This window comes from Gadus macrocephalus, chromosome 11 (assembly GCF_031168955.1).
Source record: "Gadus macrocephalus chromosome 11, ASM3116895v1".
Lineage (NCBI taxonomy): Eukaryota > Metazoa > Chordata > Actinopteri > Gadiformes > Gadidae > Gadus > Gadus macrocephalus.
The window spans coordinates 20,840,666-20,856,459 of NC_082392.1; the positions used below are offsets into that span (position 1 = coordinate 20,840,666).

General features: G+C 43.0%; 1 protein-coding gene and 1 non-coding gene across 8 annotated transcripts; both read right to left on the bottom strand.

Annotated features, from left to right (window-relative positions):
* Positions 1-1,170: 1,170 nt before the first annotated feature.
* LOC132468433 (small nucleolar RNA U13) lies at positions 1,171-1,269 on the bottom strand. Its single transcript, XR_009528227.1, has one exon. It is a non-coding gene; the product is annotated as a small nucleolar RNA U13 (small nucleolar RNA).
* A 661-nt stretch (positions 1,270-1,930) lies between these two features.
* Positions 1,931-15,784, bottom strand: spinb (spindlin b). Of its 7 annotated transcripts, none has more exons than XM_060065576.1 (7): positions 15,633-15,784; positions 13,067-13,271; positions 12,331-12,379; positions 11,933-12,030; positions 11,191-11,346; positions 10,469-10,702; positions 1,931-4,720 (listed from the first exon to the last, which is right to left on the bottom strand). In XM_060065576.1, the coding sequence occupies exons 2-7, from the start codon at positions 13,116-13,118 to the stop codon at positions 4,521-4,523; spliced, it is 789 nt and encodes a 262-aa protein (XP_059921559.1). In that variant the 5' UTR covers positions 13,119-13,271; positions 15,633-15,784; the 3' UTR covers positions 1,931-4,520. The 7 variants fall into 7 exon arrangements, with proteins under 7 accessions (XP_059921559.1, XP_059921557.1, XP_059921554.1 ...); XM_060065574.1 differs by having other exon boundaries at positions 15,502-15,638; XM_060065571.1 differs by lacking the exon at positions 15,633-15,784 and adding an exon at positions 15,425-15,548 and having other exon boundaries at positions 11,933-12,026.
* Between the last annotated feature and the right edge of the window lie 10 nt (positions 15,785-15,794).

The following is a 15,794-nucleotide window of genomic DNA, read 5'->3' on the forward strand; positions in this document are numbered from 1 at the left end:
AGGACCCGCATTGATTTAGCATCCTTGATTATTACTTTGTCACATCACGTATGTTAGGACGTTTCAAGTCCGGATCAGAAGGTTTGAGGCACACATCGTAACAAGATGGCTGTGCCTGTCACAGACTTCCTGTGAATTAACCTTTTATTATTTGCATGAAACATGGAAAGTTCATGACCTTCAACTGAGTGAGGTGACACTTTGTATGAATTACTGACACTGTACATAATGGTCACAGCAAAAAATTCATTAAGGATTTCCTTCGGAATAATAATAAAAAAAATGTAGGCTATGCTTCAGGAGAGATGCACTATGGGACAAAATTCAGCAATACTTGAAATAAAAAAAGTTATTTTCCCATTCTTAATAATGCATTGGATAGGCCTATATGTTTCTTCCTACGTTTCAACTAATCTCTATTCCGAATTTCCATTGAGCCTGAACATAGATCCATTAATTATTCCGAAAATTTCAGATGACTTTTTCTCATTAAAGATAGCCCATATAGCTTTCTTAACACCAATATGTTATAAATGTGTGCAAGGAAATGCACTGCAACAACACAGTGTTAGCCTATGTTTCGGAAAAACTGCAACCAGTCATGATCAGAAGATTCAAGGCAACTCATCGTAGAGACAGCGCAAACGTATGTGAACAAATCTTTCAGCGTCTTCATGAAGCTTAGGAAAGATCAATGTGTTTGTTGAGAGCTTGCTACCAGTATTAATTTATTATAGTGACTTCATTTAGGTGATCAGGGTTTGGTTAAGACCAGGGCTCAGGAAACACATGCGATTTTATTTATGAATAATGAATAAAATGTTGCAAATATGGTATAGAAATGTTTCTCAAATGTTTCATCTGGAATAATGAAGTTACAAATCAGAAGAATCAGTATTATAAATATAAAACACTGCACATTTTATTTTAGCTTTGTGTTATGTTGCAAAAAATGTAGCATAGAAGCCATTTGATTAACATCAAATCATTGATTTAAGAAATCATTTATTTTTAGTAATGAAAATCTAGAGGCAGGTAGGCCTATGCAAATTAACATGTATGTCCGTCAGAGGGATGCGTTTGAACTTGTCACATGTTATTATATAACAGAAAAGAATAAGCAGGACTAACACAATTTGCCAACATTTGGGGGAGAAGATCTCAAGTCAGGATCAGAAAGTCTGAGGCACCAGTCGTAACAAGTTGGCTGCGCCTTTCACGGAAAGCCGTGAACAAACCTTTCATCATTTGCATGAAACTTGGAAAGATCATAGAAATGAGCAAGCGAGGTGACAATTTATATGATTTGACTCACTGTGTGAGTAACGGTCTCATCAATACCTTTCTTTTGGCGAGTTGCACGTTTCAACTGCACTTTTCTTCATTAACACATCACCGATCAAGACATTGAGATGTCGTTTTTGATAAATCGATAAACCTTTTCTATGTTAAATAAACCTCAGGAGAGGTGCATTATGGGATAAGTGCGTTGGTAGCTGTGTAGAGCTGGGACAGTAAAGGAGCACCCCCTAAAGGCCCGGAGGTCACATGTCGCAAAATAAAAAATAGAAAATCGTGTGGGCATATTTATCTTCATTAACTACTCTAAAGATAGAAGGATTACTAATTAGACTTAAACCAGACTTCATTGGATAATGCACCAAACGAATGATGCACCGAATCAACGTTTCTGTCTCATTATCATACAATCTAATTCTTGGCTTGTTTTTTTCCTTCTACCTTGTTTAGCCAATTATTAGCTAATTTGTCAATTTATATTAGGTCTTTCCTGATGACAAAATGAAGGTCTATAGATAAACTGGCCTCGAGTGCCAGATGTTCACACCTGTGGAAACAGTATTCATACGCTCACCAGTCCAAACCTCAGCTCAAAACATCTGTTTTGCTCACAATCAGACAACACACTAAATTTGAAAAAAAACAGAGAAAGTTTATTCATGTAAATAGTGTGAGCTCTTCACATCTGTACAACACTGGCATCTGTGGTTGGCACTCTTTAAAGGGACAATCCATCTTAAAACAGGATTCAAATCCATTTTTTGCTCCTGCGTGAAGGTTTGCAGAGCAGAGCGGCAATCGAACATCGGCTACATAAATCTAAATTCACAGAAACTGAACTCGGTTCTGTTTAAGAGCGGATTTGTTTACTCCAATAACCCAAAGTATCTCCTTGGTTACACAGTACAAAAAGAAAATGGCACCCAACGCCACAACGGACACTCGGCAGAACTGAAAGGAACTACGTTAACATGCAACTCACATCGCTTTACACTCTGATATATAGGCATGCAAAAACAACACTGTTTCAACAGGGTCCAATTGACAAAAGACACACAAACAATAGGTTAACACACACTCGTCCAAACACACAATAATACAACACAACAGTATTCTGCGAAATTGGAGCATCACGTAGGCTACTGCAGGAACATTGGATGTCCATCTACTGACATGTGTTGCCGTTGAGATAGGATTCAAAAGGTTCTGTATGCTTTTTGACGTTCTGGTCCAGCCCAACTCAGCAGCTCAGTCCACCTTAGAGGAATATAGAGTGTGTCGTCCAGGAGGACGGCGACTGATGAGGAATCATCAGCCGCATGGGGCCTTCTCTCAGAGACCCACCGTTGAGTCGTACAAGGCGTTTGACACCGCGGGAGGAGAGACGGGGAGCCAGCCGGTGGCGGTTGCGATTGGTGTGAGGCGATCGTAGCAGGTGAACCAACAGCAGCAATCCGCTTGGTGTCGCAGTTTGACTCTTCAGAAAAACAGTTGACCCCCAGGAGAACCGTGTTCTGAAGCCTCCGCAGAGGTGACGCCTGGTGCCGCCGGAGCTCTGGACAGAAAAGCTCCTTCTTCTTTTAAAGCAACAAATAAAATCAACTTAAAAACACAACAATCAGTTCAATATCATAGTGTGGGGCTAACTTTTTAGGATTAGATAGAACACAAACTTAAACTTCTTGCTTGCTACTCTGATGAGGAGTTGACGGCCTGTTAGAGGGATGGATGGCCACCAACAGATTCCATGTGACCAACAGTGAAGATGAATAAATGGACAAGCTTTAAAAAATACAAAATCCGAAAAACGACACCCATGAAAGAAGGAAGAGAGAAATAAACTCTGCTGGTTTTGTTGAATTTAAGATTCCATAGCCAAGGATGTATTCAATGGGCCTTGGTCACCTAGCGGCCATCTTGGTTCCACCCCAACAACTAGCCGGTTGGGGCGAATGAATGCAGAATCAAGAAATTCAGTTTCCCCACTCAGTGAAAGTTTGGAACCAAGATGAACCAAAACAGATTAAAATCATGTTCTCGGTGCAATGAAGGGATTGAGATGGATAAGAAGGGCTCCAAATCCTGTTTCTTCGGTTGGCAGATAAAGGAAGGTGTTTACGGAAAGCACACCGCTAACCCAGTGGAAGTCCCTGCTTGGCAGGCATATTCAATTCTCCACTAAAGCTATGACCTGCTTGTGTGGCTCTTTACTCAATGTTAATGAAAACGGGGAAATGATTGCATTACCTGCCCAAAAAAATGCATTGTTGAAAAAAGGAAAAGGCTTGAATGTCCTAAATATAAATGTAAGTAGTTTTAAAAGTAAAAACATATAACATATTCTGATGCATTACTATTAAAAGCAGTTTGGAGCGATGGAGGGTGTGGGGGGACAAACAATCAGAACAAATAATCCTTTTTCAGAGTATACACAAACACAGACAGAAAATAAGTGTTAAAGTGTTAAACGCCATAGCTTCCGACCCCCTCCGTTGCTGGTGAACACCAGGAGATCACACATGTTGCTTCCACCGCAGACTTTGTACCGTCACCGGCGGCATATCACTCAGAATGGTTGCCATTGTAAACATGGCCAGTAAAAAGGGGTATTTTTTTGGGACATGTGGTCGGAGAAAAACTCCACGAATGAGTCGTCGTCGGTGGACCGCTCCTAGGTAGATTCGTAGTGGAGATGTCTATTGCAGGTGCTTCGGAAACAAGGCAATGGATCAACTTTTCAAGTCTCTGAACACGCCGAGGACACGACTCGACCTGTGCATCATGTTGCTAAACATTACAGGTTCTGGGGATTTGTCTTAATTCCCATTCATCAACCCTCATCCAATGAAGGGAGGGGCAGTTTTGTAACGAAAACAATATTTTATTGGATGGGCTGATCATATCCGGTGTGCAGTTGATGTTGGCCGCAATATAGTCCAGCCGGGAAATGTTTCCTTCTAGTCTTTGTAGCTTGAATAGGTTCTGGGGCCTCCTCTGCCCCAACCCCCCCAATCTGAAAACAGTGAATTGGGGGGTCGGTGCAGAGGAGGTCCTGGCTGGTGCTGGAGGGGTCACTGGGACTGTAGAGGATTAACCCGAGGCAGGGGTCACCACAGACAGCATCTCACGGAGGATGGTGATCTGCAAGTGTTTTGAGCTGTTGCTGAGGTCATTCCCCCCCCCCCCCCCCACACCGCAGTGTCTCATCAGGGGCCCGGTTCTTAAGAGGTCTTGACCAGGTCGTAGACGTAGATGTGGAAGTCGTCATCGAACTTGATGAAGTACACCGAGGGCTTGGCCTCCACCTGGTGGATAACCATCCCCGAGCGCTTGCCCCCGTCCTCCTTGGCGTACTCCACCTGCTTCCCCACCAGGCTGTCCACCACCTCGCCTGGCTCCCGCTCCGCCGGCACAGTGTCATCTGGGGGGGGGGGGGGGGATCAAAAGACAAAGACATGAGAAGACAAAGCGAAAGATAAAAAGAGATGGAAAGAAGGAATGTAAGAATGAATAACTAGGACTGCAAGCAGTCACACAAGGTGTTGACACCCCACGCATAGCCGACCACGAGCCACCCTTTCCAAGCAAATCACAGGTGTAGTCGTTACTCCGAGATACATTTTGCACTGCCAAATATTACCGTCTTATGCACGCCTTTTCCCGGCGTGGTCCGCGCGTTTACACTGGGCCCCCTATAGAGGAATTGGTGCATTGCGCTTACGAGGAATTACTCACTAACATAATGGAATGAGATATTGAGACCAAACTTTTACACAGGTTAAGGGAGGTGCTATTGCAGGTTTCACTAATGTTCACTAATTTGCATATGTGGAATTTGCCACAACTGTTATTTTTTATGTGAGCAAAAATCGTTGGTAAGATCAGACGAAGGAGTCCGTAGATCAGGTGTACGGCAAAATTCTGAAAAACATTTTTACGTTTTCCGAAAATGTCCCTATACAGAAAGAAACCCGCAGACGAACATTGTGGGTTCAAGAGGTAGAAATGTTCAGCATGTGAAATAAGGGCAGTTCACCAAGTTTCTGAATTCAAATCCATCTGTGCGGCTATGGTGCGATTTGACCTTGACTGCGAATTATAGCGCCCCCTACAGGAATTTCAGCAACAAACTCTTGGAGACCTGCTTATCGCGAGACTTTTGTACAATCAGAAGCTGAGCTATAAGTGGTACCAATCCAAATTAAACACCCAAACCATACTAAAACAATAGATATCCACAGGTATACTGCGAATACCAAATTATTGTAACCATCCTTCTGTGAACATACCAAGCTAGAGGTTGCTGTCGCCCAATCAAACTGTATTTTCTGTCAGATCTAGATGGGGGTTGGCATTCTGCGTGCGTGCGTGCATGCGTGTTAGGACTGTACGGTATGGTCTAAAATGTATATCACGGTATGATTTCTAGCATAGACTGTAACTTTATTATATCGCGGTATGTTAATTTCTTCTTATCATTTCTAAATTAATGGTTCTGAAGGGGTAAAATACTGGTTACACTGCAAAACTGCATAGAAAATATGCAAAATCTTTTCTCAAGTTACTTCCATCTCTGAAAAACACTTATGTTTAATAGTATGGATTTCTTTCTCCACTTGCTCGCGGGCTTGCCGTATAGTTATGGCATCTCAATTTGGCTGAAGTGTGTGCGGGCAGGTATCGCGTACCTGTGATCGAGTATTTTGACAATCTCTTTAAAGCCCTTTCTATCGAAATTTTGAAAGGGAACCATGTCCTTACACAGGTAAACAGTGACGGCGTTTGTTAGCTCGTTCCACCGCTGGCATTTTGTCGCAAGGACTGGCTTTGGAAAATGTCTGCGGAAGCAATGTATGATATGCAGAAACAGCTTCACGCTACCAGCGTCTGTCTCGTACGGTGTGGAATGAGAGCTCATGAAGAGACTATAGCACGCAGGCGCGCAGCAAGCGCGCCTGCGTGCTTGCAGAATGGCATACTGCCTGAGAAGGCAGTACCGCTGTCAAATCTTTCCCTGGGAAAAGTAACGTTGCGCCGAATTGAAAAAGGAACTATGTTTCGTTACCATATTTTCAGTAGTTGGGCGCAACTTTACTTTTTACATGAAAAAGTAGCAAGGTTACTGTATTAACATGTGACTTACTTTGTAACGCGTTACACACAACACTGTCTACCGGTGACGAGAAAATCCAGTGTTCTGCCTGAACGCGTTCATGAACTCGTTCATATTTTGGCCGAACGTGAACTGAACGTACTGTATTACTGCCTGATGAACGTTACTGTAACTCGTTCATTCTGGTGTCTGTGAACGGCACGCTCACTCGGTTTAACTTCGTTCAATATGGGGGTTATTTGTTTATCAACACGGCGGATGCGCACGCAGAACGCCGTGTTGTTTGACCGGTTGCCATGGTTATCTTCGAGTGGTTAATTTGCAGTTGCGGTGTTCTCAGCTTACTGTTACATTAAACTGTAATCAGAAAACGCGGTTATATGCTATAGACCCTATAGTATCTGTCGTATAAAGGCTGGGACAAATTTCAAATTATCAGTAAGTACACTTAATTTTGAAAGTATTTGCCAGGTGTCAGCAACCTTTTCAACCTGCAGTGCCAGCTTCACATTTTCTCGTTAATGAGTGTGCCTTAAGCAATAATATATTAAAAATTAAGCTGAATTATGACACAGCGACCAAAAACATTTCAAGAAGACCTGGAATTGTACTATTTCCATATAGTCCACAATCATGCATCAACATTTTAAATGTTTTATTGGTTGTTATATTTGCAACATGGGTTTACAAATTATAACTTTCTCCCATCTTAAAACACCATTTTCAGAAACTCATTCAAAAACATTATTTGCACTCTGAGAAATGTAAATAACGAGAATATATGAGAATGTTTAAGCCATGTGAAACCATGTGAAGGCGATGCCCACAGGCCACTTGCAACAATATTTTCTTTCCGTAACTAATTTAAACATATTTGCACTGGGAGGAAATGCTCAAAACAGAATAAAGCGCAAAAAAATCGGTAGTAATGATTATGCTGCCGCAAAAAAAAAAGTTTTTAAAGTGTGCTAATGATTATGCTGCCCATGCCAGTGGTGGCACGCGTGCCTAGGGTTGCCGACCCCTGGTATAGACCGTCGCGATTCCCATTGAAAGGAATGGCACAGTGATTATTCTTCAAAACGAGAGCTGTTAAATTGTGAAAAATGAATTAAACTGTAACTGTAGGCCTACGTCCACACCAGGAGCGACCAAAGCGTCAAAAAAGACGCTTTGGTCGCTGCGAATTTTTCTGTTCGCTTTGGTCGCTCAAGTCGCTCATGACGTACAATTCAATTATGCAGACGCATTTAAAGGAGCCGTATGCGTTTAGTAGGCCCTACAGACAGCCATATCAAATATTGAACTCTCCCATACACCTTGGCCATATTGCCGAGACGGTTTTGCTTGTTCGATAAAGTGCTTCGACAACAAGTAGGACAGTGATTCCCCCCAATATAAAAATCCTAAAATGTAGGCTAATTACAACCGAGAACAAAAAACCCTGCGTGCTGTAGTAGTTGAAATATGTTTCACTGATCTGGATCTGCAAATCATGATCTGCACTCATTCGTCGCATTCAAAACAAATAGACGTTAGCGCACATGGCTAATTTGCATACGTGCACAGGACTGGTTGGCTCCGCAAGGCAAATAATGGAACATATCTATCTATCTAGGTCTTTCTGTCTATCTATCTATCAACGCGTGTCTAGTTTTAATGTGATGTATTGTGTGTATGTCCAGTCAGACTTGTTCTGTGTGGTCTTGTAGGCTACTGTCCTGTGTGGAACGAACCACCTAAATGGATTCCCGACGATTTGTGTCGTTTGGTATTAATAAAGACTTGACTATCTATCTATCTAGACTATTTAATTAAAAATTATTCACCTCAGGCTCCGTGAATAGTGGGGAATAGAGGGATAAAAGACAAGAGATATATCCCTTGTCATTTATCCCTCGTCTTGTCGATTAGTTTGTTTATGTGACGGTTTTGTTTAAAGCATGCTACACGCGATTGGTTGGTTAGATTGGTGGCATGTAGAGCAAATTATAATGATTCCCGCTTAAATACGAACGTTCTAGATGTAGCCTATAAATTCTCCCGCTTATCATCACTTGATATCCAAACCACTATGGCGTTTCGATCTCTGAACTGAAAAAGGGTGGGTTCGTACAACACCGGGTGCCCAGTTACAGCCGCGATTAATACTTCAGCCGACATTTTGTTCAGTGAGTGAATAAAGGTAGGTAGGAACCAAAGTGCCTGCCGATGTTCCCTGGGATCCACGCAAGCGAAGAGCGTCTACATTCCGATTGGCTGTCAGTGTTTGGTCGCTGAAGCGAATAATAGTCATTTGCATAAAGTTAAAAAGTTTTCAACTTCTTTTTGACGCTCTGGTCGCTCAACTTTGGCCGCTGGTAGCGTTGGTCGCTTTGGTCGCTTTGGTCGCTCTTGCCCATAGAAAGTGAATGACTTCCGGCGATTTGGTCGCTCAATTCGCTTCTGGTGTGGACGGACAGTAATCAGACAACGCGGTTATATGCTATAGACTCTAGAGCAGGGCTATTCAATTGGCGGCCCGCGGAGCAATATTTACTGGCCCTTTTAGTGAAAAAAGAAAGGTGTTTTTTTTTAACTGCAAAAAAAAATAAAGACATTTTTTTTAACTGCTGGCCTTATAGGGGCTGATATGAGCTGCCCTCTCTCATCTCTGCGCAGCACAGCGTAGACTTGCTCCGCAAGGCGCGCGGCCACAACAATCCTCCCCGCACGCTCCCACTATGCTCTTCTTCGTGAGCTTTTGCATTGCTCCTCTCCACTGCTTGGCGCGCTCCGCTTCGAAGTTCGCGCCTAATGTTGTTTTGATGATCGTTCTGCCTGGTTGAATCAACACAATTTCGCTTTCTACTCGGGAAAAGCGAAAACTATACTCAGAAAACCGACAATTCAATAGCGAATGGACACAGAAGTATTTGTTTGGATTTGCCACTGGGAAGCCTGTGTGTTTACTCTGCAGTGAGTGTATATTGGTGTGTAAAGAACTGAGAAGGCATTTTAAGATAAATCATGCTAACTTCGACACCACTTTCCCACTGGGCTCTGATGCTCGCCGCCAGAAGATTTTGGGGCTAACTTGATGCTATGAACAGAGACACCGAACCCTAACCCTATTGTCTTTTCCTGAACTGATGAGATTGTTAAACACTAACAGGCAGTCTATGACGTTAATCAAATAGGGATTGATTTTGCTTAGCTGTTGGTCTCTATTTGATAAAATGAAGAAAATATATGCACTCATATGTCGTTGTAGTGTTTTACAGTATCTGTAGCTATTGATGTGATGCTCATCAATTTTAGGCATTTTTGTCTGGCCCCTCATTCTGGATCATTTCCAACTACCGGCCCCCGTTCAAAACTAATTTAATAGCCCTGCTCTAGAGTATCTGTGATATAAAGGCTGAGACGAATTTCGAATAATAAATATGCACAATCCATAACGTTAGCTCTCTGGCTCATAGCTCAACGGACTAGAATACCTCCTAGAATCATTGCTTGTTGGCCGGAAACGGAAAGGGAGGCTGTGTATGTTTGGTTGTAGTCTTTTTGCTCGGTTCTCCGTCTCAACAGTAGGGCTAGAACCGAGCGAAAAGACTACAACCAAACGTAAACACCCCCCTTTCCATTTCCAGACAACGATCAATGAGTCTTCCAACAGAAATCAATGGGATTTACAAAATGTGCCAAATGTGCAATAAAACACGATAGAAACTGTATTTCGCTACAATACTTGATTCAACCACTCTATTTCATCCTAGACAAACCACAAAAGGGGGCTCAATGTTCAAAATACCGGAAAAAAATAATATCTCACAGCAACATATTGAAAAAAATAACTATGAAGTTAATTTTTTGGAACTGTGAACTTAGTTCAAATTTTTGAATTATGAACGTTTAACTGAACTAGTTCATTTTAAAATTTGTGAGCTGAACTTCGAACTAGTTCACGTAGAAAGTGAACTTTCCCAACACTGTCCAAACGGTACACCCCTAGTGTGTGTGTGTGTGTGTGTGTGTGTGTGTGTGTGTGTGTGTGTGTGTGTGTGTGAGACCCACTGGAGTCGGGCATGATCCGCAGATCCCCCTCCTTGTAGTCGTCCAGCAGCTGGTACATGTAGAGCACGGGGTCCTTCTCGTAGGTGATGTAGAACCACGTGGTCATGATGGGGGCGCGGGCCAGCACCATGCCCCTCCACTCCTCCTTGGGGCCCTCCTCCGTCTCAAACATGTGCTCCACCGCCTTCCCGATCATCGTCTCCGCCAGCATTGTGTCAGTAACGCGGGCCCGAGCTGGGGGAGGGGGGGGTCAACATTAGGTTAGGTCAACATTTATCTTGGTTCGACCGATGGACCGTACAATTAAACACCTTCCATCCCCTTTAAGTAAGACACAGCCAGTCAAAAACAGCTTCGCTCCCATGAGGCCTGTTGCATGCTGCACGGATATTTGTGTTATTTTTTATTGAAACCGCACATGACGTGTGTAGAAGTACAGCGTGTTCATCATCCAACACAACTGGCTTTGATGTCAAACCTCTATAATAGTGTAAGGAATTAAACGCTGCACAATTGCGTTTACACCAATTAACTACCTAGCAGATAACTTGCTCACACGCAACTTTTAACAATGGGGACTCAGTCACTGAATCAGTAACTTTCACTCTCCTCAGCCAGCTCGTATTGCATGCTCAAAGGCAAACGATAAATACAATACCAAAGACAAGCCTGTAATTAATTACACACACACACACACACACACACACACACACACACATTACCGATTCTGTCAGGCAGCACCTCCAGGCCAACCACCCTCTCGTCGCTGTACAGCTCCAGGCCGTATATGCAGTCGAAGCCGTCATATTTGATCAGATAAAGAGAGGGGTTGACGGGAACCTGGTCCAACACTGTCCCCTTCCACTGGGAGGATTTACCTGGCGGGACACCAGAACAGTGGGGCATGTTTTAAGAGCCCAGATGCACCTGGTGATCGTTGTTAGGCCAGAGCACTGACGACTAACCTGGAATAGCTGTGAGGAGGAACTGGTGCTGCAACAGCTAAGTCAATTGATCGTAGTAGTATACAGACATCAATTACATAATAATTTATGTCAATTATCAATTTTACATGTTTTTCGTCATGTAAGCATTGCGTTATGTTGTTTTTATCTGTTTACTGTGACCAGCAAATTGATAAATATGTCAGTCATGACAATATAGTCCCCTACCTCAGGTCTCTAGCAATATGATCTTATCTCCAATAGTCTGTGAGAATATGGTGCACATTTCAACACTGTTGAAAGATGCATTTCAAAAGTTGGACTCCACCCTCTCCCCAGGTCAAATATGAAAGAACGTTTCCCTCTACCATAGACAGCTCAGTCATCAGATCAGTCAAACACATAATGCATAAACAGAAACACTTTTTGAGAAGGACCCATGTTAAAATGATCATTGATCAGATAGTTGTAGTTGTGATGGCTGATAGTTTTGGTGGTTGTTGTTGTGTTGAGAACATACTGCCTTCCTTCCAGATGTGCTGGATCCTACAGCCCACGATGTTCCTCCTGGGCGGACCGCCTAAGGGCTTGCCGGGCTCCACACTGGTCCTCTGCTTCCTGCAGCCACAGACACCGGGCAGATGAGACACACGGCAAGAAATACAAAGCGTGCAAATTAGACCGAGCCACGGTTTACAAGCAGACATGAGGGACAAAGAGGGGCGAAGGAAGAAAGTAAGAGAAAAGAGACAACAAAAAAAAAGGTATATGGGACGAGGGGTTACCGATGAGAGAGGATAACAAGCCATTTTTTTTGTTAACCGATAACCCTGTTCTGAACTTGAATCACTACAAAACCACCAACTCGACAAAGAAGATAAAAAAAAGGTTCAGATCACGGAAGGGGGTTAAACTCACTTGTGTGAATTCTTTTTCTTCATCATATTTGCAGATACACTGGAATGCCCTGAAACACAAATAGAATAGAGACATTTAGAAGAGTCTTTATCCCTTAAGTGTCCAGGTAATTATAACCACTATCTAATAGACCAGGAATGTATACAGCATGACACTAATTAAAACTTAATATTCATGTCACTACAATATGCCATAGGACAGAATTCTGCCTTAATGTTATTAATGTCAGTGTGAAAAAGCGTAAACAGTCACTTAATGGAAGAACAGCCTTTTTAACTTCAACCGTTACGCTTGGAAAACATCTAATAAAAGAAAATACTGCTTCATAAGTGAAGCGTCCATTTTGGCCAAATATTTGCAGAGAAGTCGGACCATTGATGTGATTTGGAAAAATCACATAGATGGAGACATTTAATACGGATCAATGACTTGATTAATTATCCGACTTGTGTGTTCGTTTTCGTTGAATCGATCGTTTTAGCTGAACCATAGCTGATTATGCAAACATGATTATGTAGCAGTACTCCATATTATACATACTCACATTATCTATGATACATACTCTATAATATTAGAAAATAGCAAGCATGACAGCCCCCCTTTGAGGCTTGGTGACTTGAGCTTGGGAGTGTTAGCAACTGTGCAGCGGAACGTGGCTAGCCACCTAGAATGCCTCAGAGTAGTTAAATAGAGTTGGATCTTGGCTCTTCCACTGACAAGCACCCTCGCCACTCACCGCCCTCCGGTCTGGGTCTCGGCGCCGCTGGAGTCTTGAAGGGGGTCTTCATTCATCCACCTGGTGGGGGGCAGCCAGGCTGCCAGTCCGGGACCTACGCTAGGTTCTACCACTCCGTTCACAGACCCCCCAGGAGGCGCTCCAGGAATTACACCCGGCCCAGGCCAGACTGCAGATTGGGTACAGGCTATCACCTGGAGTCCAACTACATCATGACAGGAATGATAAAGAGAAAAAGGGCCAGGAATGTCAGTACCACAATCTTGCATGTTCTCAACCCCTTGTGTTGGCAATGTTTGTTTCCTCACCTGGTTTATTGATAATAATTAAAAAGGAGATTGATTGTTTTTGAAGAATGTGGCCTTGTTTATGTGTAAAAGGCTGGGAAGCGACGCAAAGTGAGGTTCACAGATTGTCCTTGTCCCATCCCTTGAACAAATGCGTCACCTGCATCTTGTCAAGAAGTGGTTGATTATATATTTTGTCAACGGTCTATTTTTATTTCATGCATTACACAATAAATCCATGCAGTTGACAACAGTGCTGGAAATCTTGTTTTTTCCATTAGTAGTATCAATGTTTACAATATTACATTAAAGCACAACCAATCGCCAAAATCTACTGCATCCACATCATGGTGACACACTTTACATGCATGTATTCTGCAAATAATTCAGGGGTTGGTCACATGAGCATATGGCCATGGGCAATGTGAGACTAACTGAAAGGAACCAAAACAATCCTTCGGGAACGATCTCCTGTCTTTATTTTCCATCAGGTCCCAATAAACAGCAACTGCAGGCCAAACCTTGGTGCTGATCTAAATACAGGCAAGCTGACAAGGTCACGCAATGAGCCAGGCGTGTGTCTGCTGCCATTTAGCACTGCTGTGCACCCCTGGCGACAGGGCAGCAAGCGGCCCTTGGAAAAATGGTGAATAACACTACAAGACTACTTCTCAACCCAAAGCCAGTTTAGTGGAGGAGAAAGTGACTATGGCCAATTCTGAAAGGCCGGGCCATATTTTAGCTTAGCGGTTGGATTTACCTTCCAAAACAAAAGGTTCAAGTGATCCAAAGGTGGTTTTCAAAGCCAGGTCTGACCACCACTGAATAAGGCAAACCCAAAAGGTAGATTAGGTCAACCAAATTCTCATATGATGTAATGTCCCCCCTACAACCTGTAACCACCACATCTCAGATGAGGTTTCAGGGCTACACCGTCCTACTCTGACATGCAGGTAGGCTAGCGAGAGATAGATAGTACGGTATTACTAAAACAATACACCAGAATAGACATGATCCTTTAGTGCCATAATAAAAGAGAGACTGAGGGAGAGACTAGTGTCAATGAAGCTTAACTGTCTCAGATTCAGTGCTTCTAGGCGTCATTGGCCACTGAACCTCAATTCCCCTTTGAGGTTCCCAATATCTATGGCAAGATAGCCTTCCCCAGATAGTCTGCAGCTCCATTGATCAAGGTGGACGTTGAAGTCAGTCAAGCTGTTCCACATTGAGTGCAATATTGGCACTCTGTGTCTTGCAAGGCTCACAATGCTGACTAACAGGTCAAAACATATTGGTAATTTCCATCACAGTTTGACGTCTACATCAAGGTGTCAAGGGTTATTCTTATTCTATAGCATACAGGTATGATTGAGAATAAAATGCATACAAAAGGACGTATGACCTCATCAATGATGGACAGTTTGAGGAGCCCAATCCCTTCAATCAGTGGACTTACTGTGTCCTTTGCCTGATTGGAAATCTCCCCTAGCAACCACATAATTCAGGTCAGCAGCAACACAGAAAAGAAAGACGTACTGTTTACAACGCATAGGTGAGGGGTGGAACTATTTGTTTACTGTCGCATACGCACATGGGCATCACTATGGATTCATGATAATTGAACTGTTAACAGTGTATACAAGTGCCTACAGCAACGGTATGTGACATCAAAGTCAGCCATATTGCGCTAGTATTGATAAAAACCGCATCGGTGCCAAAAAGGCTCAAGCGAACAAAGGAAGAGCAGAGGTATGGTTCGGCTTCACGAGAGCCAATGCGCACAGTTAACAGCACACATATATGGCACTGGTACATGCAGATAAGGTTGCATCATATCAAAGGGAGATGAGTCCTAAGGCCTAAATATCTTACCTACAGAACAATCAGTATGGCCGCATATCTGGTCGAACGTAGCTGTAAATTGATTCCCTATGCCTCCCCTTGTATACAACCCAAATTCTTCCACCGCCGAGTCCCGCCTATCTATTCATGCCAAATAGTGACCCAGAGGAGCTGGGAGGCGCGGTATGCTGCTATATGTTCCTGCGAAATAATGAGATTTTCTTCTGACCCGTTTTCTTGCCGTTTGAGCGCTGAGCTGTTAAAAACAATTTGCAGGCACACAAGAATAGTGTTGTTAGCATATACCTCCAATAGATATTTGCTTTACAAGTATCCGTTGATGGAAAAAACCCACTGCATTGCAATATAAACCGTGGCACAGTAGGCGGCGAGTTCTTTTGGATGGCAACAGAATCCGTAAGCGCAATTGACATTACCTGGTCCAGGATCAGATCAGAATTAGTTGGACGATGGGTCTATCCTAATGGCAGTTAGCGGAAAAAAATAAACGAACCGTGTCCCCAAAACTGATCAGAAAACAGTTGATGGTGCTTTACGTTCAGGAAGGGGCGGTGCTCACACCGGGAAGAAGTCAAAAG

What these genes read in the sequence shown, in the direction of transcription:
- spinb (XM_060065571.1), bottom strand. Translation starts at nt 15,497, where the DNA reads ATGCTAACAACACTATTCTTGTGTGCCTGCAAATTGTTTTTAACAGCT. An exon ending in GAGACCCAGACCGGAGGGCG is followed by an intron (nt 12,380 to 13,066) that starts GTGAGTGGCGAG and finishes TTTGTGTTTCAG; the next exon opens with GGCATTCCAGTGTATCTGCA. An exon ending in AAGAAAAAGAATTCACACAA is followed by an intron (nt 12,027 to 12,330) that starts GTGAGTTTAACC and finishes GGCTGCAGGAAG; the next exon opens with CAGAGGACCAGTGTGGAGCC.